The 23,415-nt window shown below is 34.2% G+C and overlaps 1 protein-coding gene across 4 annotated transcripts in view; it reads right to left on the bottom strand.

The window, feature by feature from the left end:
* Positions 1–23,415, bottom strand: part of LOC128858989 (uncharacterized) — a 325,060-nt gene that overhangs the window by 15,301 nt on the left and 286,344 nt on the right. For 3 of the 4 annotated variants that reach the window (XM_054095626.1, XM_054095623.1, XM_054095625.1), the window contains 6 exons: positions 18,991–19,156; positions 8,410–8,565; positions 7,434–7,619; positions 6,244–6,480; positions 5,279–5,473; positions 3,467–4,938 (listed from right to left, as the gene is read on the bottom strand). In XM_054095626.1, coding sequence (XP_053951601.1) covers positions 3,467–4,938; positions 5,279–5,473; positions 6,244–6,480; positions 7,434–7,619; positions 8,410–8,565; positions 18,991–19,156 — 2,412 coding nt within the window. The remainder of the gene's footprint in view (positions 1–3,466; positions 4,939–5,278; positions 5,474–6,243; positions 6,481–7,433; positions 7,620–8,409; positions 8,566–18,990; positions 19,157–23,415) is intronic. The other variant, XM_054095624.1, reaches the window with a different exon arrangement.

Here is a 23,415-nt window from a genome sequence, read left to right as displayed (position 1 = left end):
CCTATAAGAAGGGGACCAAACCTCTTGGGTGTGCAGGTAAAATTTCTCTGATCTGGGTTCTAGGTTATAGGAACATAGAGGGAAATGGAATTACTTATGAGCTTACCAGGAAGTTGTTGGCTGAATAGGTCTCAAAGTTCAACGCTCGATCACCGGCATTCGCCTGATTGTTGTTAAAGGGGAATTGCACAACTAGTAACTGTGTAACCTACACAATTTAGAATGACAGAACGCAGAAAGTCCTGGGGACTCCATGCCATTCAATTTCCAAACTCGCAGCTGTGCTTAGCGGTCGTTGGACAATCGGAACACACGCAGAAAAGCTAAATTTATCACTTAATCCCCATTGCAGAAGCTGTGGACTCTGTGGACGAAAACGGACACTGTTGAGCACTTCCTCTGTTTGGCAGATAGACTATTAAGCCACTGGGTTCTCCTTTCTTCGACAGCTTGGGATAGTCTTGCAACCTAAGTCCTATCAACCTTCTCCGTTACATCAACAACTCTGATTGGTTGTAGGGGGTCTCATATATATATATATAATTGGCGCGTACACCCGTTTTGGGTGTTTGGCCGAGCTCCTCCTCCTATTTGTGGTGTGCGTCTTGATGTTGTTCCTCAAATGGAGGGACCTACAGTTTCAAGTCGACTCCGAACTGCAGATATTTTTATGAGGAGCTTTTTCATGGCAGAAATACACTCGGAGGTTTGCCATTGCCTGCTGAGGGGCGACCGCTATTAGAAAAATGTTTTCCTTAATTTTGGTGTTTTCACCGAGATTCGAACCAACGTTCTTTCTGTGAATTCCGAATGGTAGTCACGTCGGCTACGGCGGCCGCCAGGGGGTCTCATAATGGTATTAAAACGACGTTTGATTGCTACTTGGGGAGTGCCAGTCTGGTGCTTTAACCATTTCACCTACCCAACATTACTCCCTACATGATTATTAAAGACAGTACTAATAGTCCAGATTATCTTCTTTTTGTGGTTGTATGTTACTCGTGAACGGAATATCAGCCCGAATTGAGGAGTAAGTTTGTGATAGTTTGTTATACTGGGAGGCAATTAAAGCGTGTGGTAAATACCCAGACAAATTTCTCTTGTGGGGTGTAAGTGTCACAGACTACCAGCCTGAGTTGAGAGGCTCTTAACGCCTATAGTAATTGTCTCTGTATGGTTGTAAGAGAGATAAGAGATGAGTCTGTAAGCTATCTTGCGACTGATTTCATGAACGGGCTAATAGTTTCAGAATATAGGAAGAATAATGAAAATAATGGCGCAAATATACCACGAGCATTCTCCAGTAAGTCACCTTTATATACGTATATTATTACAAAAAAAAATCGAATATACTCTTGGCTCTTTTTATAAATTACTTACTGTGCGATAGACACTGATTTTATATCTATAAGTCTGTAAGCTTAAGGAGACTTTCATTTTCACCCGAAACCGACGAAGTGCACACATCCTTTTTTCAGCAGTTCCATTCCTCAGCGGCTAATATGTTTACATATTTGAGTGTATGACCACCTGCTGCTCAAATACTTGAGGCCAATTACATTGCCAAATAAGTCGAGCAGTAAATGGGTTTTTCGCCACTCGTATGAATGTACGAATGGGAGCTATATTATATAAACGAATGAACGTATAAATGAATGAATGAATTGCTGACTAGATAAGCTAGCTGCTGGTTATTGAGTGTACGACTGCTCGGTTAGGTGGTTAGGTGGCTAGTCGGTACGGTCAGTTGACTGTTGACCGGTTGCAAGCACAGCTGGATACTGCTGGGATTACGGTAGCATATAATCACCACGCACACACTCATATGTACATATATTACTAGAGTATAACTCTGTTTACACTGAGATGTGCACAAAACTATTTGAAATGAAAATACGGTTACATATTGTTCAAATGGCTCGTTGCAAACAGGATGCTAAAGCTTCCTAACAAACTAACTCATTGTCAGTAATGTCTGCTTTTTTGTATTTTTGTCATTGCAATTTTAGCAGCAACAGTAGCAGCAGCAGCAACGCGCCATTACAAAATACGAGTAGCTGCTGATTTTAATGCCTCACTGGGCACAGCCAACATGGCAAAGAGGATAAAGGCAAAACTTTGTATTTACGTGAGCGCAAAAATCCCCAATGGCATTGGGAGAATGAAGCGAGCGACGAAGCGGAAAAAATCATCAGGTGAGTACGTACAAATTGAAATGTATTCATATGTAAATACGTACATACATACATTCGAGTACATACACAGGGTATATACTATATGTGAATGTTGTATGGATTACGCTACTTTTTTGCGGGATTACAAACTGCAAGTGTTGAATCAGCTTTAGGTAATTGTAGTCTAGTGGTTATTACAAAGCTCCAATTCAACAATAACTATGTTGAGAAAAAAATATGAGGTAATGTTGCATTAAATGGGCTATACCGGGAATTTGAATGCCCTAAAAAAAATTGCAGCGCATTAGTGAAGTGAACTTTTTTGTATATGAAAACTAATGCGGAGCAAAAAATCTGAGCATCCAGTGTGAATAATAAAGTTATGGGGCACTAATACTGCCCTTGAATTAAGCGAATTGCCGTTGAGACACATACGCGCAGTCCAGCCCAGTGCCATTCTGGGATAATTGAAATAACTGAGTCTGGAAGGCTCACAAGAACTTAAAATCGAACTACAAACCTCTGTCCATATATCCATCTGTCTACATATATATTATATTTAGATAAGTAACGTTGTGTTAAATTAACTTATGTAGTGTTTTAGGTTAGGTTTATTAGGTGTTTGGCCGAGCTTCTTCTCCTATTTGTAGTATACGTCTTGATGTTTTTCTACAAATGGACTGACCTACATTGTTATGCCTAGTTTTTTTATGAGGAACTATTCCTTAACTCAGCACACAGAGTAATAAGATCGGATATGTGATTGTATGTACAGGAACGAATAAGATTATAAGAAACCTCTCCCTCAATTAAGTGAAGGCTTTATAGATCCACCTTCCCACTCGTATATTAGTGAGCAGAATGAAATATTAGAATATCTGAGGAGCTTCTCAAACCGAGTAGGTGATTGCACGGGCTATAGAAATAAAAGCGTGGGATTACATAAATTCAGTTGACACTCTGTCGAATCATGACCCTTATATACTGCTCTGATTTCGAGTACAGTTTTGAACAGAAGTTCATTCCGGATTTACAATTGTGTGTTTTCTTCATGAGACGACTTTATTTGATCTGTTCAAATCAGGAATTACTAGACTGCATACGTTATCTCTCATGCCTGACTTAACTAATTTAAGTAATTCCCCGAACTTCAACTGATCTGCCCAGTTCCTTTTGATTTGTATATATTTTGTGTTTGAATAAGCGAATTATGATCATCTTCACATATTTCTACTTCTGTCCCAAACCCACAATTTGACTGCGGCCGCCTCTTATTTTTGCTTCGCACTTACCTATTCTCTTCCGCTAATATGTATAGCGAGTATGTCTCCCTCTTCTCGGTGAGGTGTGTCGGTTTCAGTCGTTCGATGAGTATTTTCAACTTTGTCATACGCCCAGAGCTCTGTGTCATCGATTGTTGTTCCGTCATCGACTGCTGCGGTATCTCGAGCTCTTGTTGCTTTTGCTGCTTTTGTTGCAGTTGCTGTTGTCGCGTGTAATGACTAATGGAACTCTTGCGCTTCTCACGCTCCTGTATGTATTGTTGTAACATATCTGGTTCTTGAAGATTCATATACGATCTCTGCCATTTGTCCAAATCGAGTTTGGAGTTCGTGTATGACATTGATTTTCTATTCGCCTCCAAATTATGCAAATTGAGTTGGGAACTTTTGCTGAAGGCCAACTCGAATGAAGACATGCGTCGTTGGGCAGCTGAGGGTGCATACAATTTGGGCGGCTGATTAAGATTTTGATACAGCTGCGAGTTGAAGATACAAGCGGAGGCACGACGGCTACCCAACGGCGGTATACTGCCAATGCTGAGTGTTGTGGAGAGACGACGTATCGAGTTTTGCGGACTAAGACGGTTTGTGTCTTTCGTCTTGGGTTGACTAGTCTGATTGTTAGCTGTTAGTGCGGCGCTTGTTGTAGGCGTTCGCGCCGGACTCAGAAATGAGTCGGAGCGCATAGAAGCGCCATTGCTATGCGGCGCCAGCAGATATGAATTGTCGCTGCCATTGTTTAGCTGCTGCTGTTCGTCATCTTCGGCGCCGCTGCCGGCATCGGCAGACTTCTTCTTTCGTTTCGAACTGCTGCGTCGGAAACGCTTTAGGCTGGGTATGCGCTGCATGCCGGTTAGCGAAGGGCTGATTGTTGTTGTCGTTGAGGCGTTTGTAGGCGGCAGTGTCGGCGTCGCTTCATTGCTGCTGGCTAGTAAGGGGGTTGAGGGTGGGACTGCCGTTCCTGCTGTTGATGCTGCTACTGCTGTGGTGGTCGCTGTAGGTGTCAGCGACATAGCACATGTGGTGACGACAACGGCGGCGGCAAGTGGCGATAGTTCTATGCTACTTATGGCGCTGCCGCCGCCAGCACAACCATTGACAATAACGCTACTACCAGCAGCACTTGCACCGGCTGGTAATGATGTGCTGACTGTGGACACTGTCGAGATCGTTGTTGGCACAAATATCGGTCCCGAGGCGCTAGCATCGGAATTCTTCGAAATATCATCTATGACAACACTATGCACACTACTATTGCTACTTAGGGCACTAGGGAGTAAACTACTATTGTTAGATACTAAATTACAGCTGCTTAGGTTAGTATTGCTTCCTCGTAGTTGGCTGGCATTCAGTATATTCAATGGCTTGTGCGTTAGTACAGGTGATGGTGGTATGAGATCAATCGACGGAATGCCTTCGTCGAGTGAACGTTGGCCGCTTATGATAGTCGGTGGTCTGAGAAGTGACGGCGAACCCGGGCACTGTTTGTGAAAATAAAAGACAAAGAAGAAAAAAACATATATCATGGGCAATTGGAAGTTTTTGAAATAAATTAATAACAGCACGAAAATGAGCCGAGCAAAAATGTATGCTAGCAAGGGCGCAAATCGGCATAAATGCAAGATAATTAAATATATTTAAATAGCCAAAAAATTGTACCAAGAAAATAAGATTGATTGCATAGCATTTATGTGTTAAAAGCGTTTTTAAAGTTTTACTTTACCTTTTTTAATTCATCTCTTCAAAATATTATATACTTTAGTTTATTTTAATTGTGAAATAAGAATTTATGCAATTAAACGTCTTCGCCATTGATCTTACCTGGCTGCCAGCCCCACCGTCGTTCGCTTCCAAATCTTGGGTATTCCAACCGCGAAAGCTCATGCCGCCCTCGAGTGTGGTATTGGGCGAATCTTGAGGCGTTGCGGCGGTTGTAGTAATAATGGGCGGTTCACGCAATGGGCGTATACGTGGCAGGCGTGACCCATCACCGCGGCGCTCTCTTATAGAATATGTCTGGGGAAGGGAAAGGTATTAATAAACAAGTGGAGACTACAAGGTAATAGGTAATGGGATATCAATTAATGAAGATCAACGAAAAGTATAATCAAGGGATGAAATGATGAAGCGCTGTGATGCTCATATGATGTGATGATCACTTAAATATCGGAAAATCGGGTTTCATATATCACATTAACATGACATGATCAATGTATAAGCAATTGGAGACTAAGAAAAGAATTATCGACGAGATATAAATTAATTTAAAAAAAAGACCACAGGATGAAACGATCAAGTGATATGATGTTCATATGATGTGATGATCAATTTGAGATCGCAAGAACGGATATCACATCTGCCATTAACATCACATGATCATCATTTTATGTGTATGTAAGAGAAGAATTACCGATTGGAATAAATAAATAAAAAGAAAAAAAAGACCACAGGATGAAACGATCAAGCGATGTGATGCTCATATGATGTGATGATCAGTTTAAGATTGCAAGATCGATATCACGTCTGACATTAACATCACATGGCTAATATTTTATATGTATATAAGAAAATAATTACCGATGCTATATAAATTAAATAAAATGAAAAAAAACGAAAGACCAAACGATGAAACGATCAAGCGATGTGATGCTGATATGTTGTGATGTTCAATTTAAGATCGCAAGATCGGATATCACATCACATGATCAATATTTCATATTTTGACCGAGGAAACATTTGCTTTACTCTCTTCATGTGCATACATTTATAAACAAAAATTAGCTTACCTTTTTTAAATTCTTATTCTTATCATCTTCCATTGACAATTTGCTTACAGCATCCTTATCGCTGGACTTACGCCCACTGCCGCTACCCGAACCACTGCTGCCACCACCAACACCAACACCACCCAAATAACTCTCATTGATCTGATAGTCTTGCGTGGGCTGCAATAACATACGTTGATGTTGTTGCTTTTGCATATTACTCTTCGTTTCCATAATTAGCTCAGTTGAGTCTTGTAGCTGTTGTAGCGTGAAAGAATAGGTGATTGAGAGTGTATAAGTGTATGAAAAAGGTAATTCTCCTTTGTTCAGTGTATGTATGTATGTATGCTTATATTGAACGTGAGTGTAAATGAGTTGAGTGAAGTTAATGAAAAAGGGTGAGTATTTGAACAGGGATTGCCTAAAAGCAATTAAGACATTCTCCGTATGAGTTTGTGGAGCATGAGTCTAGACGAGTTGAGTGAGTTTTTCGAGTTAGTGTGTGCGAAGGTTTTGAGTTGTTTAAAATGAGTAACCAGTGTAAATGAATGGTGTACTAAAAAATGGTATGTTTTCAATGAATGCCTTAACATAATAAAGAGTAAATGAGCAAAGTAATACCGAGACCAAACTCCACCTCTTAATAAGGGTAGAGTGATTTAGTGACTAAGCTGATGTGTGTATGAAAGAAGACGTGCTACGGTAATTTGAAAGCGATTGTGTTGACTCAATAAGTAAAATTAGTGATTTCTGCACTTATAAATGAGTAAAGTGATAAACAATGAGCCATTTTTAGGCTGAGAGAACTCAAACTGAATCGAAATATGAGTTAGTGTTTAATAAAGTAATCAGCTACTTAGAGTTTAATTCCAGAAAAGGAAAACTGATTGGACATAAAAGTATTTGAGTAGGTAATTGGAAAAATAAGACTAATTCTGGATTGAGAATGCGTAAGATAGTGAAACTGTTAAGCGCGAAAAAATCAGAAGGGGAATGTGTTTTAACTGAGATAGCGAGGGCTTGTAAGCACATATGAGCAATTGTGTACTTATGCTAATGCTTGCTGTTTGTTGTTAAGTTTGAGTACTTCCTTTGGCACACTCACTCCCTCTTCCACTCACACTCTCACTCATTCTCTCTTTCTTTCTCGTTTTCTCTCTCTCACTGTGTATAACACTTCGGTCACTCTGCTGCTTATGAACTCTACTTACTTTCCGTACATCCTCGGCGCTATGCCAACGATTTCGTACCTCATAGTAACTTTCGTTTGTCGATGATGAATCCGCTTCACTGCTGCGCGATTCATCGTACATAGCATCACTGAAATTCTCGGCCAATGTCTCTTCGCGTAGCTTTTTCACCAATTCACGTTGCTCACGTTCGCGACGTTCATTTCGCTGAGGGAATCAGAGAATTCAAAGAATTAGAATTTTCGCCAGCCGCACGCAAGCGCGACGCGCCGCTAAGAACAGAAGAGACGCACACACGCGATTACGCCGCAGGTAGTTTTTTTATTATTTTTTTTGTTTTATCCAGTGGGGGCGGGGCGGGGATGATTATTATACATTTATATATATATACATATGTGTACATTTAAAATTATTTATATTATTATTAGAAATATGTTAAAAGCTAAAGGAGGAAGCAAGCTTCAAGCAAAAGCTTGAGCGTGTGTGCGTTTTGTGTGGGCGTGGCTTACGCCCAGGGGCGCGAAACCGCGGCGGCGGTTGGGTCATTGATGATATGCAGTTAGAAATATTACAATGAATGCCTAGGCTGGAGTAAATAATTTTCCACTATGCTTTTATGGTGCCATTTGGGTGCGTTAGGGGAGAAAGGCAAAAGGTGGGCGGGGCGATTATGCTATTTATAAATATATTTTTATATAGTTAAATATGTGAATATTGACCTTAATTGAGTGCATAAATATTTAGCGTAATTATTTGCATAAATTTGTTAACCGTAAATTTGCTAAAGCCATGCATTGATCAAAAGACTGAGTGGAAAATTATTTATGGCGCCAGAGATTTGGTAAAATTATTTTTTAATTATAAAAAGGACAATTTTTGATACTTGCAAAATATTTTAGAATTATTTGTTTTTTAATTTTAAAATTAAACAAAAAAAACTTATTTTATTTTTTAAATATTTTTTGTGATGTTTTTTCTGGTTTTTGAAAAACTCTACCTCTGAACTGAATCCCTCAACTAAAATGGCGACCAACAAATTAAATAGCACATAATTGCCGAATGTCATCAGCGCCACAAAATATAATGCAGCCCAATGACTTGTCTTTTCCATGCCATTGAATAGTACGACATTCCAATCCTCCTGCGTTAGAATCTAGAAACATATGGGGAATTTGGAGAAAAAGTATAAACAATTTTTGAATTAGAAAGTGTAAGAGTAGGCATTTTTTCATTGAACAACACTAACAGACACGATTAGGAAATGAAAAATGAAAGAAAGTTTCACAACGTAAAATATGTATATAAAATTTATAAATAAATTTATATTATAAATGAAAGAAAGGAAAAAATTATAACTTACATAAAATGCAAATAAATAAATGTTAAATTACATATATATTTACAATAAAACCTCCAGTTATAAATAGTTTGAATAAAAGTACTGAATTGAATATATTTACGAAAGCATACAAAATATGAACACAAAAGAGAAAAGAACAACAAAAATTAATTAATTTTATCGAATTTATTTCATAAAGAACTGAGCAAAGCCTGGCAGTTTTCTGTAAACATTATTTTTTCAATATTCAACTTTCAGATAAGTTGCTTTTAACAAAAAAGATAAGCAAGTCTTAAAAAAAATTTTTCGGGATTACTAAAAATAACCAAAAATCTCTTAATTTTCAATGTTTAGCATAAACTCAACTCAACAGTATAAATTTTAAATATTTTTTAAAATCCCGTAAATTAGTCCCGAAATTCGAAAGATGTTAATATTAAATGTTTAGTATAACCACAATTCAACAGTGTAAATTTTAAATATTTTTTATTTATTTAGTATGAATTTTAAATATTTTTTTGAAGTTCCGTAAATTAGTCCCGAAGTTTCGGCATTCGATATAACATATAAGATATTAATAGTAAATTTTTAGTATAAGCTCAACTCAACTTGGATAAATTTTAAATACTTCTTTAAGTTCCGTCAATTAGTCCCGAACTTTCGGTACTCGAAAGATATTAAAATTTGTATCTATGCGAAAACTCAAATCAACAGAGTAAATTTTAAATATTTTTTAAAGTCCCATAAATTTGTTCCGAAATTTCTTTGTACGAAAAATATTATATTTTTACCAAATTAATTTTACGTGAAACAGACGTGAGTGGGCATCTTAGATTTTTTTAAATCGATGGAAATCGAAAATTGCGCAGCATAAACTGCAGTTTTTGGGTTTTTGTGAAATTTGAATGTACATTTTTCTTTTCCAATCGTCACTATTTGTTGAAAAATTATTGTACTTAGTAAATTTTTAAAAGTTTTACAAAATCACGGAAAGTAATCTCGAAAAGTAGGTATTCTTTGTTTAAAATAATTTAACATAGAAACTAAAGCTACAAATAGTGGTGCCGCAGCCGTAACACCATAGCCGTAACCATGACCATAGCCGCAACATTACAACATTTGTCGATTAGTCAAGCCGTCACCATAAACAGCTGATATTGAAGTAGTTTTAATGATAACATTCACATTTTGTCATAAAAACACGGAAAATTTTCCACCAAGTCAATTCATTTTTCGTCGTTTATTTCAATACTCAAATTTCTATCGCAAATATCAAAACAAATCTAAAGCATTTCAGAGCTGCTTACGGTTCCGGGTCAAACCCAAAATTCAATAGATGCATACGGCTACGGTTATGGTTATGGCGTTATGGGACGGGACCTATAACCGTTTACATTGATGTCCATATGTTTGAGCAAAACAGCTGATTGCTATGGTTACGTCTCCACTAATTGCACCTTAACCGCGCGAAAGCGTATGGGAAAGCTTCTTTCACGCGTTCAAAAGTCCCGAAAATTTGAACGCTAAACATTCATGGACGTCTAAGTAAATATATTTAACATTTGAATAATTTGTTAGTTCATTTACTCATTGCAAAGCACTGCGCTTTGGACAAGTCTTTATAAAATAAAAATCCAAAAAATTCAAATAATAAATAATGTGCAGGTATTTTTAAATATAAAAAATTATAATAACAAAAAGACGTCACAATAAAGTGCCGAGAATATATAAATTATCAGAAATTAATAACTGTATAAGTATAAAAAGCTTCGAGCTGCAATTGGGTAAAGAAACGATGCTTTGAACCTAAAAAAGCTTAAAAAGCCTAAAATGCTTGGAAGCGCCAATACGCACATACATACTCGTATGTATGTATGGTATGCACTATTTATGTATTTGCTGTTACTACTTTAATATTTTATTTAAATAAATTATAAAAAGCTGTAAACAAATTATAATGAAAGGAAATCATACCGCAAAACAAAAAAAAAAGTCCAAAAGTTAGCCAAAAAGCAATAGAAAATAATTTCGACAAAACTTTTTTAGTCTGCTGAAAATGAAAATTCTAGAATTCGTGGTGTTACATTGGATATATAAAAATACTAAAAGTTTTAAGCATATAATTTTCATCACAAAGTATTGTTTATATTTCAGCTATGAGTATAAATTTTGAATGCTATAAAACGTGCCGATATATGTATGTATTTTTAGAAAATTATGCTAGTGAAAAATTTTATAATTAAAAAAATTCGAGTTCCAGGTAATTAAATCGAGTCTTTGAGTTGTGGTTTGAAGAAGTTTATACTTGCTTAAAACATTTGCTTGCCTAATATATTTTTAGGTTATGTGAGTATACATTTTTCTCAATATACTTAAATGAACTAAGTTGATGAAGCGCAAAGTTTTACTGAGCAACGTAAAGCTCACAAAACAGAGAAAAAAGTACAATTTTAAAATTGGTTTTTAAATTTTTTTGTTGGGGTTTCTATTAATATATAAAAAATCATGCGAAAATTTTAGAACTTTATTTTTGTTTTTTTTTTTTTTTTTTTGTAAGTACGTAAAATTAGGAAACATAAATGAGGACTTAAGTTAAATGAAAAAAAGAGCAAAAGCTCGCAACTTGTATATGTGTTTGTGTGTGTGCATTAGTTATACTTGAAATCCATTCGTGTATGTGTACTTGATTGTTTAAAAAATGATGTGCTAAGATTTTGGCTGAAATTTCTTATCAGACCAATTATCTAAGCATAGTGAGTTAAGCGATTCAGTCGCTCACAATACGTCGAATTTAAAGAATTTTTAATAATGGAAAAGTTTTTTTGACTTCTCGAAGGTTTTGTAATTTTCAAAAAAAAGAAAACAGTATTTTAGTTGTTGATAGGTTTTGCAACTTTCACACAATAGTGCTTTTTGGCTTTCCTATTTGTAATTTCTTAAAGTAGAACTTTTTGACTTTCGTAAGTTTTTGTGGTTTCTTGTAAGTTTCAGGTGGGTTTTAAAGTGTTTTGTATAGATCGTTTGTAAAATTTTTTTCTGAACCCTTTTTTATTGAAGAGCACATAGAAAGATTTATCCTACCTGAAAGCTTCCGTAACTGAAAAGAGCTTCACACTCAGCTGCTTAAAAATATTTTACACTGTGTACAAGTATTTCTGTTCAAATATTGAGATCAACTGTGAGCATAGCAGTTACGGATGGTAAAATTTTGATAGTGAACTTGAAACTTTGAACTCTAAAATTATGAACGGTAAATTTAAAGAAGGTTAAACCTTATACGTAACAAAGTAACGGTAAACGAACGTAGTGACGTTTAAGTTTTTGTCTAAGGCACGAATTGGTGCTGACACTGGAAAAGTTAACGACAATGGTAACGATAAATAAACTTATGTTGCTACTGAGCTTGTTATGGGCAATCTTAATGGAAGTTTTAATTGCAAAAGGACATGAGTAATGATAATGATGATGGTAATGGTAGTGGTAATGGTAATGGTAATGTTAATTATTATGGCGCTTGGTTATGGTAGGAATAATTCAAATAAGAATGGTAATGGCAATGAGAGTGGTAATTGTAATAGTAACGGGAATGGTACTGATAGTAATAGTAGTAATGGTAATAGTAAATGGTAGTGGTAATGGTAATGTTAATTATAATGAGTGGTAATTGTAATAGTAACGGTAATGGTAATGATAGTGATAGAAGTGATGGTAATGGTAATTATAGGGGTTATGGCAGTGATAGTGGTAATGGTAGTGGTAATGATAGTGGTAATAGTAATTCTAGTGGTAAAGGTAATGATAGTGGTTATGGTAATGGAAGTGGCAATTATAATGGTAATGATTGTAGTTATGGTAATGGTATTGGTAATTATTATGTTAATGGTAATGGTAATAATTGTGGTGATAGTAATGCTTTCTATTAAGTTATTGGACAGGAAAGTCATAGTAATTTTAATGGTAATGATAGTGATAGTGGTAATGGTAATTATAGTGGTTATGGCAGTGATAGGGGTAATGATAGTGGTAATGGTAATCATAGTGGTAAAGGTAATGACAGTGGTTGTGGTAATGGTAATGGTAATAGTTATGGTGATAGTAATGCTTTCTATTAAGTTAATGGACAGGAAAGTTAAAATGGGAATTATAATGATAACGGTAATTATAATAGTAATGGTGCAGGATAATAACAGTTACACTGATAACCGCATACAAATAGTGATAATAATTAGGATACTGATAATGGCAATGTGAATTAAATCGGAAATAGAGGCTAAATAGGCATTTGAATTACATTGCGAGTACTAATTTCCGATAATGGTCTCTCTATACTCTAATATTTAGTAATGGCAGATAAAATCTCAGCCTTAAGGGTAGAGCTAATGGTAAAGATGAGAAAAATTGGAAATGGTGAAAACATGGTAATGGTAACGATTACTATGTAATAGTAAGTGACTATGGGACATCTCGTTTACTGGTAATGACAACAACATTGCTAAGGGGAAGGCAATATCGCTATCATATAGGTGAAGGGATGACAGTAAAAGTAATTGAAATAAATAATTAAACAGATCAATAGGAATGGTGCCTGTAAACGGCAAATGTAATGAAAGGGGTAACCATTTTAGTAATGATATTAGTAATGTTAATGAAAATAGTAACTGTAATGGGAAGTTAGTGTGATAAAACTGACAATCGGTTACTGATGATGGTAATACAATTACAATAACAATAACTTCAACTCTTTGCAGTCGTTTTGACTTTCTTTAAAGCGAATGAGTGACGTAATTGTATTTGAAACACTAAATTGACAATAACAACAATTTAAATCGAAAAATACTGGAAATGGTGGGCATAAAAAATATTACTTTGGCTATATATTGCAATAAAATTCATTATTCTGGCAGCTATGAATTAATGTTCGTAATAAAAATGTATTGGTTATTGGTAATGGAGATCACTATTATTGGTAACGGGATATTTAATGATACAATTGTGGCTTTGATGTGATAGTTTGGAGTTGTTGTCCAAGAATTCCAATTGGTCAAAGGAGTACGTCGAGAGGACAAAGCCTACAATGCGCTATGATTTAGTTTCAAATATTCTTCGAGTTCGTATTTGTGTTAGTGATTGTTTTGAAGCTAAAAATGTTTATTGTGTTTTTTTCTTTGTTTTTTGGTTTCAATAAATATGTAATTCTAAAGTTATGAAAACTTTCTTGTGACGCCTTTTGCGAAAAGAAATTAAAAAAAAGTGTACGTTTCCAAAATTTTGAGCTATAAGTGGTCACTACTGGTTACGTGTACTCATTGATAGAAAATACAACTGGAAATTACAATATAAAAAAAATATTTTTGACTAAATGGCGAGCCAAATAAAATAATAAAATTATTTTTTTTGATTTAACCCTATAAATAAAAGTTTCTTTTTAAATAATAATATATATTAGTTTTATCTCATCAAGAAACTCATGTGAATACTTCTCAAAAACGTTTTGATTAGAAACTAGAAAATAAAATCTGAAAAATTATGAAAGCAATCTTTGCTAAAAAAAATTAAAACTAAAAATTAAAATTAAAACTAATAATTAAAATAAAAAATTAAAATAAAAAATTAAATTAATAAATTTTTCCTCCATTTGTGGAAAATAAATTCGAATAAAGAAGAAATCATTTTTGTAATTTAATTTGAGCTAATCATTTTTTTAGAAAATAAAAATAAGAAAGTGAACGTGAAAACAATTACAAAACAAATTTCTTTTAAATTTCTAAATTTTGGTTAAAAGAAAACTAAAAGCTGAACTGGAATTAATAATTCTAGAACTACAATAGCATACAAATTATAAAATTAGTATATGACTTGAGGTTTGCACTTCGAGTCTAGTCTTTTGTGCCATCTACTCATCACAGTACGGCATCGAAACCCTTATTAAACTTAAGATACTATAGAGCGTTGGACTGAGCGTATGTGCCTTCCTCTTGGCTGCATCTGGCCAAGATGCTTCACCGCCCCATGGCGTCGGAAGTAAATAAATAAAAATAAATCAAAGTTTTTTGTAAGAAAATATATCTGCTCTTAATTCGGTTGGATTTTCAAATAGCATTTTAATTTAAGTAAAATTTCTTTCGGGTCAGGATGCTTTTTTTTTTGTCATTTTCGACTTTTCATAACGGGATTGAAACATTTCTTATTTGTTTATTTCTATGCTTCGCTTGACAGGTAATTTAGCATACGATTTTCAAATACTATAACATTAAATTATATAAATACCGAAATGGCGCGACTATGAAATTTTACTTCATTTGCGAGTAATGTTACAAAATTTACATTTACGACCCATTACTCGCGTATTCCGGACTGTTTGATGAATCCCGAAAGCATTTTAGGCATTATATTGTATAAATCCCGAAATTTCGGAACTGTAACATTTTTTTTCATTTAAGAGCAATGTTAAACTATTTACATTTACGACCCATTACTCGCGTATTCCGGATAGTTTGATGAATCCCGAAAGCATTTTGCTTGGTCAAATGTTTATCATTAATATCAACGTTTTTTTTATAACTAAATAACTCTGCTCTAGAATTTGGCTGATTATTTCAAATATCAACTGTAACTAACTTTTGTAAAATTTTAAAAAAATTTTAATTTTTTTTCTAAAATTTTAAATTTAAATTTTAAATAAAATAATGCTTCTTTCGGGCCTGCATGATTTCTTTTGTCATTTTCAACTTATTTAAACGGAATTTAAATATTTACCCAGCTATTTTATTTATGTCTATGCTTTCCTTGAAGGCATACTATTTTCAAACACTTTACAATACAAATCCCGAAATTTCGGGACTATGAAATTTTACTTCATTTGCGACCTACATATGTTAAAAGTTTACATTTACGAACCATAACCCGCGTGTTTCAAATACAGTGTACTCTCTCCAAACGAGCGCCTCCCATACGCGGACACTTTTCTCAGTAAATATAACAAATCCTTAAGAATTTTTTTAAAATTTTTTCCCTTGAGCCGACAACCATCCCATGACACGTTAACTCTCCTATGATATTATTCTTAACTCTTTTTACACTTTTCTCATAAGCGGACACGTCCCATAAGAGGACAAATTTTTCAGTCCCTTGAGCGTCCGCTTAAGCGAGAGTACACTGTAGTTTGTTAAATCCCGAAAGCATTTTTTGCATATATTACAATATACGAAAATAAAAACGAATGCTTAGTGTAATGTTTATCGTTATTTGCATTATTTAGCTCAGATTAGAATTAGAAACCATGGGTAAATGTGTTTAAAAAGGCAAAAAAATAAAGCGTGGTTAGGGCACACGATTTTTTTTTTTAATTTTTTCAATTACTAATTTTTTTAGTATTAATTTTAGAGCTTAATTTTTTGAATAATATTTATGTTCTTACAGTGGAAACGAAATAAATATTATATAATAAAAAATAAATTGAAATAAAATAAAAATAAATTGAGAAATGAAAATAAAAATAAATTTAAATCAAATAAAAAATAAGAGGAAATAAATTAAAAATAAATTAAGATAAAATTAAACATAAGGGAAATAAATTAGAAATAATAATAAAGAGAATAATAATTAAAATATCAATTTAAAATCTTTATATTATATAGATTACTATTTATGAATTTTATTAAAATATATCAAGCTAATTTCATTCATCTTTTGCTTTCGCTAAAAGCCTAATGCCAGAAGCACTTTAATGCCTCATCATGCAACGCAAAGACGATTTTCGTCTCGAATGGAGATCTCTTAAAATTAGTAGTTGTAGACTCCGCATATAAGCGATAAATTAATTCGAAGGGCGCATTGAGCAGGCTTTAGATTACTATACAGCCAATACTAAGTTGTTCAAAAAGCTTTGCGGTTCGATAAGAAAAACACAATTTTATGCTTTGAAATACACTTTATTATTCAGTAAAGTCTCCTGAACATCCACACCCTCGTGCCAACGAGACTTCAATTTATGAACTCCTTCCCAGAAGTGAAAATCTTGAAGGGCTGCAAAATATGCTTTCACGGTTGTTATGACCTCATTATTTGATGGAAAACGCTTTCTACGCAAGAATTTTTTAAGTCTGGAGATCGATGGAAGTCGCTAGGAACAAAATCTGGTGAATACGCTGGATGCGCCAACAATTCGAACTTTAATTCATAGATTTTAGGCATTGTCAAAATGCTCTTCTGATTCGGTGTATTGTCCTGATGAAAATGAAAATATTTATCTTTTGTAAACTGGGTCTTTTTTCACCAGTTTTTTTCCTTTAGCTGATTTAAAAGGCTACAATAATATTCACAATTCCTTATTTTACCAGTTGGCAAGTAATCCACAAACCAAATTCCTTTCGCACTCCAAAAAACTGATCTTCTTCACTGTTTTCTGAACACCAACTCGTTTCGAAGCCGAAGAATTAGATTCACACCACTCTTTAGCCTCTTGTTTTGATTTAGGATGATGGTGATGGACCCAAGTCTCATCTATAGGGATGAAACGATGCACAAAACCCACTTTATCCTTTCGAAATCGCTTTAAGTGCAGCTAAGAAACTCGCATTCGATTGTGATTTGGCTCCATTGTTAGGGAATGTGGCATCCATTGTGCACACAGCTTTCTGAAACCCAATACTTCAGTCAAAATATTGCTTACACTGCCCAATGAGATGCCTAAGGCTTCTACTAAATTTCTTTTAGTTATTCGACGATTTTCCAATACGATGTTCTGTATTTTTTCTACGATTTGTGGTGTTGTTGCGGTTGCTACTTTTGGACGCCCTTGACGTGGATCGTCTTCAAGGCTTGTACGACCACGTTTAAGTTCAGCAACCCATCTTTCTACTTTAATTGATGGCGAAGAGTCCTTATACAAGGTGAAGTCCAAAATAAACAAGATTGGCGTCATAAAAATGTTTTTGATAGCGCCGTCTTTTTAATGAGTTAGCGTGGTGGGAGTTACATCCCCAGCTGCCTTCCAGTGAAAGCTTGGTGACATTTGGTTCAGTGCAAGCGAAATCATTCCGTCCAAAGTGTCAGTATGTTTGTGTCATCGGTACAAAAACGAGTTTCGAACAAAGAACTAATATCAAATTTTGTTTTAAAATTGTTAAAACGTTTACGGAAATATTTGAATTGATGCAAAAAGTTTATGGCAATGATCTCTCTATCTCGTGCCAGAGTTTATGAGTGGTTTACACGTTTCAGAGATGATTGCCCTAAATCAGTAATCACCAGAAACTCCATCGAAATTGTTCGTAAATTAATCAAAAATGAACCGAAATCATCGTTGCAATTCATGGAATTGTAGTTGAATATCTCCGAAACATTGATTCACCGCATTTTAACTGATCTTTGGGCTTACGAAAGGTCGGGGCACGATTCATTCCACACAAGTTAACTGAGGACAAAAAAATGCTCAGAATTACACATTCGAAAGACCTGATTAAGGAGGCGAGAAAAGACGAAAACTTCCTTTACAACCTTGTAACGGGTGATGAAACGTGGCGTTAGCAACATGAACCTGAAATTAAGCGTCAAAGTGCCGAAGGGAAGGTCCCAGACGAACCACCACCCAAAAAATTGCGTTTGGAGAAATCGAAAATCAAGTCGATGCTCATTTGTTTTCACGATTCCAAAGGAGTTGTCCACAAGGAGCTCGTGCCAATCGGCCAAATCGTCAATACAATTTTCTATCTAACCGCAAAACTTATTGAACAACCGGTGTTCTATGCATTCGAGATCTATATTAAATACACAAGTATTCTTGCTTTGATTATTTAGAGCAATGTAAGGCTGATGGCGTATGGCGGCTTTAACATTTTTATAGTTTCGTGGGATTTTAGCGAAAGTAAAGGCTGGAGATAAAATTAAACTAAAAATATTCAATATTTTTTTTAATTTAAAATAAACCAAAAATGTACTATATATTTTTTAATTTTTATTTAAAATATAACTATATTAATAAAGAATTTGTAAACTATGAACTCAATCAGCGATTTTAAAATAGCTAACCTCTATGAAAAATATGAAGAAAATACAAATAATTCAAAGTTTTGCTATTTAGTGGGTAAGGGAGTAAGCTAATTTAATTAATGTATCTTTTTTAGTGGATAGCAAGAAGTAAAGTTTCTTTTTGTTTAAGTAATGAAGAATTTAAGTATTAGGGTAGGTAAGTTTTTTTTTTAAGTATTTAAGTAGGAAACTTTGGTGTGTTGTTCTTACTTGAAAGACTGTAACAGTGGCCCATAAAATGTTGTTGAAGTGTTTGCGATCACATTCACATTTAGGTTCTTTCCTGATTATTTCGTCACACGTACATTCACGTTCGAGTCCGGTATCGTCCACAAATTTACAAAACTTACCGCCAAATAGATACATGCCCAATATGCTGTAGGTTCACACACGAGTATATGCATATATATTTGTATATATATATATATATATAAGTTTCTTTTTGGAAGGTTTATATGTATGTATATATTTATACGAGTAAGAGTATAAAAGTAGTTGTAAGAGTAAGTAGATTTGAATTAATCATAGCTATTTATATATATTTGTATTTATATAAAGTAATGTTTTTCTGTATACATATTTATTTATATTTATATATAAAAGGTATGGTCTGTATTTTTTGTTGTATTTGCTTGGCTTGCGTATGGTGTGTAGTCTGCAAAATTAATTAAAATTTGGTGACAAATAATTCAGAAAGGAAATCTTGTATTTACAATTTCGGAAAATGGCGTATTTTAACAATTTCTTCGTATTTTTTTTGAAAAAATTATACTTTCGAAGGAGTATTTTGGAGGGGGTTTTAGGAACATATGCACGAGTATATTGTTTTTTACAGTTTTTAGCGGTGGAAATGTGTTTGACTTCCTCTGTGTAGTACGGCAGTATTAAAGGTTCTTGTCTTGGGTCTGCCTGGTATTTTTATGTACTGCGTGTATGTGTTGACAGAATTTTTGTGTTTTATTTTCATTTTTGTAGTTGCATAAGTTTCGTACATTTATATATTAATTTACAGCTATGTTGCTTTTTTTTACATGATTAAACGCTTTTCGAAACATTAATAAAATTAAGCGAAAAAATTCAGTTTCAATGATACGAGAAAATTGTTCCTATTTTTTTGCGAGTTATTTACAAAAAGCTATTGCCCTATAGCGTCTAATTTACAAATGTAAGGATGATTTAATTTTAAGTGTCCTTAGATTATTTTCAAATAAAAGTAATTAAACTGAAAATTAGTAGATAGCAGCAAAAATTATATATGTATGCCTAAATGGTTTGCAATTAATTTTCACTTTAGGTATTTTTGGTAGAGTTAAAATTTGTCAAAAGCTTGTAAATAGCGAGTCAAAGAGATTTAGTGGTTCAGAGAGTGAGAACGGGAGAAAAGGCAGAGCGAGAGAGTGAGTAGTTATGTGAAGAGTTAGAGCAATTTTGTAGCTGTGAAAAAGTGGTGTGCGTGTGTGTGAGAAAAAGGCATTGGTAGGGGTTAACGGGGGAGTGGAAGTTAAAGAAATAGAACGTCATGTTAAACGAGTAGCATTGTTACTTGTGGCAATTATGAGAGTTGGAGATAGAGAGTTGAAGAGTGGTGTAAGTGATCCTCACAATAATTTACATAAGCAAGAGCGTAAGTTGTGCTAAAGATGTCATTTGAAAATTTCAACTTTTCATTCGAGCGTAAAAAAGAGTTCAAAAGTGACAGTTAGTTACAACAATGAGAGACAAAAACAAATACAAAAAAGTGCATTAATAAAGATTATAATTTTTAGAAGAACGCATTTAGTTTCACTTGGAGCTTAGTTGCGAAGTTTTGAAAGCAGGTAGTCGTGATGTTAGTGAGGTGGTGTGAGATTTTTTGAGCATAAACTGGCAGTAATTTGAAAGTAATGATTATGGTAGCAATAGTAAAATGTGATTTTTGAAAATATCTCAAACATGCCATACAAAAAACAACAAACAAAGCGTACATTAAAATGTATGACAAGCAGTGCGAGTGCGGTGGCGTGTGTGTGTATGAGTGTGAAGAGGTAAGTACTAATTGGTTGTTGAATTGAGTGGCTCACGCTGATTGGCTAACTTTTAATTCATACTTGCGAGTGTTAATGAAAGAGACAGCGCGAGTGAGAGAGGGAGAGAGTAGAAGAGCAAAGACGCGAGTTTTGGAAAGTTCTAAGTTAGCCAGTGGAAAGATCTTGTTCTTTAAAATTTTCAACTATTCCTTGTTTATTACAAAACTGGCTTAAAAAATGACCATGACAACTGAATTGAGAAACATTGCTTTGAAACTGAAATTTGCAAATGGTGAGCCAAGAAGCGCCGAGAGATTGGAAATTCTAAAAACACAGGCTATAACGCTCATTATATTCTAAACTCTGAAAAGTAAAAGGGTAGATAATTAAGTAGGAAAGGAGAGTAGAGAAGTAACAGAGCGAAAGAAGTGACAGAGTAGAAACAGAGACAGAGATAGTTAGTCCTGTGAGAATAACCAGATTCTTTGGTAAATATGAAAATATCCCCAGTTTGAGAGAACAACGAATATTACTCATTCTCATGGCATCAGAACCTAAAATTCGTAGCCTTGCTCTAGTAAAGGCAGGAAACTCACAGAGAAAATGCTCAGTGCTATCCACCTCTTCTGAGCAAGACAGGCCAATCGCGTCCCCAATGATTTCAATGGTGGTCATATGTTGACTTCATGGGCTGCGTCCTGTAATAAATCCGACCATCAACCGAATGTCCTTTTTTCAAGTTTTAGTATAAAGTTCGACTGTTTTCTGTTCGGACTTATCATAAAAGCGTTAAATGTGTGAAAAGTGCACTTAACTTAATTAGAGTTGAGGTAAAATTTCCGTAAATCTGCCAGCAGTTGAGATCCGTTTGGGAAGACTCATATAATAAGGAGTCATATTGCTTTATTCAGTGATGTTGAGTTTAGCAAAAATGAATTTATACTATAATTTATTATAAACCTGGTTGATGAATCAAATCAAATTGAGTTGAGTAAAAAATTGAGCACAAAGCGCTGATTGGCTTATAATGTAATCAGTTTCAGTTGAGTGCTGCCGGCAACACCGTTAAGTTAAGCTCTGCGCCGTGAAAGAGCACGCGGTTAATAAACCTATTAAACCCGAGTGCAGTTTGATTGCGAGCGCTCTTTGATTTGAGTGCTTTGCTGTTGAGTACTAATTTTGCATGAAAGATGAGATGTGATTAAACGCGCGAGTGGCAAATGAGTGAGAGTGCTTGAAATATTTACATCGCCTAATAGAAGCATGCAAGCAAATTAAGCGAGCAGTCAAAAAAATTGAGCACTAGAGAGCATTTAAAAAAATGGTTAAATGGTTAAAGGCTTACCTGTTGGTGGTAGTGATATGAAAATTATTTGCCTTCCCGCTTGCCTTAAGACACTTTCCTCTTAATAAATATGTAACAAGCATTTCGTATATCCCAAAGCATTCTCACTCTAGCTAACGCATGCGTGGGATTATTGTATGGTACACACATACGTATGCATCTATGTATGTAGTACATATATGTATATACTTAGACATATTGGTGTAGCTATGTATGCTAATACTATTAACTTCCTATATCTGAACAAGTCCTACTATAAACATATTTTTTTTTGCACTAAATTTTACTTTAATATGTACTAGCATTGCTTCCTCTACTTTTCTATATATGCACACATACAAGAATAGTAAATTAAAGATTAGATTGTTTTTTTTTTTTTTTAATTACTGAAATGAGTGTGTTTACTTTAGATACAATTTTTTCGATTTTTTTTTGACTCAACACACCACAAAAATATTTTTTATCAATTTCCAACAAAACTCTGATCGAAAAACAGCGCAGATAAAGCAAAAAAGTGTAGCAAATAAGGAAAATACAAAAATTATAAAGAAAAAAATGTTGTTGAGCCAATGAAAGGGTAAAAATGAGTTTAAAAAAATATGACTGCTATGAGAAAAATGTGAAAAAAATATTAAAAATAGGGCGAAATAGGTAGAACAAAATTGTACACAAATATTTTTGTTCCTCTCAAAAACAAAAAACTCTAAACAAAATTTGCGTATGCCATGAGCATTTAATAAAAAATACTAGCGTTTAACATAAAAAAAACAATAAAATAAAAAAAAAAAACAAAAAACCAAAAAGAAAAAAAATACTAAAGGCAAATTAGCTAAAATTTCCAAAAAGGTAGGAAGGAGCTGCAACAAAAATTAATTGAAAGAAAAATAGAAACAAAATATTAACTCTTATTTACACTAGAAATGAACACAGCAACAGTCATCATTTTTGCTCTAAATTTTTTAATTACTTCGCTATTTAGATACAACACAAAATAACACAGCAATTCAGGTTTTTTTTGGCATCGTAAAACAACATTTTTATAAAACACGAGTTTGTTTTTCTTGTACTAAACTTTATACATATTAGAAAAAAATCCGTAAGAATAGTTATTAGTTGGTTGAAAATAAATTATATTAGTAGTAGTAATAGTAGTAGAGAATAGTAGTAGTAGTAGTAGTAGTAGTAAGTATTGAGTAGTTATAATGCTATTTGTTTTTAGCAATTCTACCTGAAACACAGTGACGAGCGCCCACAGCAGGCTGTCGAAATTCTTACGATCGCATA

This window comes from Anastrepha ludens, chromosome 3 (assembly GCF_028408465.1).
Source record: "Anastrepha ludens isolate Willacy chromosome 3, idAnaLude1.1, whole genome shotgun sequence".
Taxonomy (NCBI): domain Eukaryota; kingdom Metazoa; phylum Arthropoda; class Insecta; order Diptera; family Tephritidae; genus Anastrepha; species Anastrepha ludens.
Note: the sequence above shows the minus strand (reverse complement) of the source record. Positions and strands in the feature narration are given on the sequence as shown.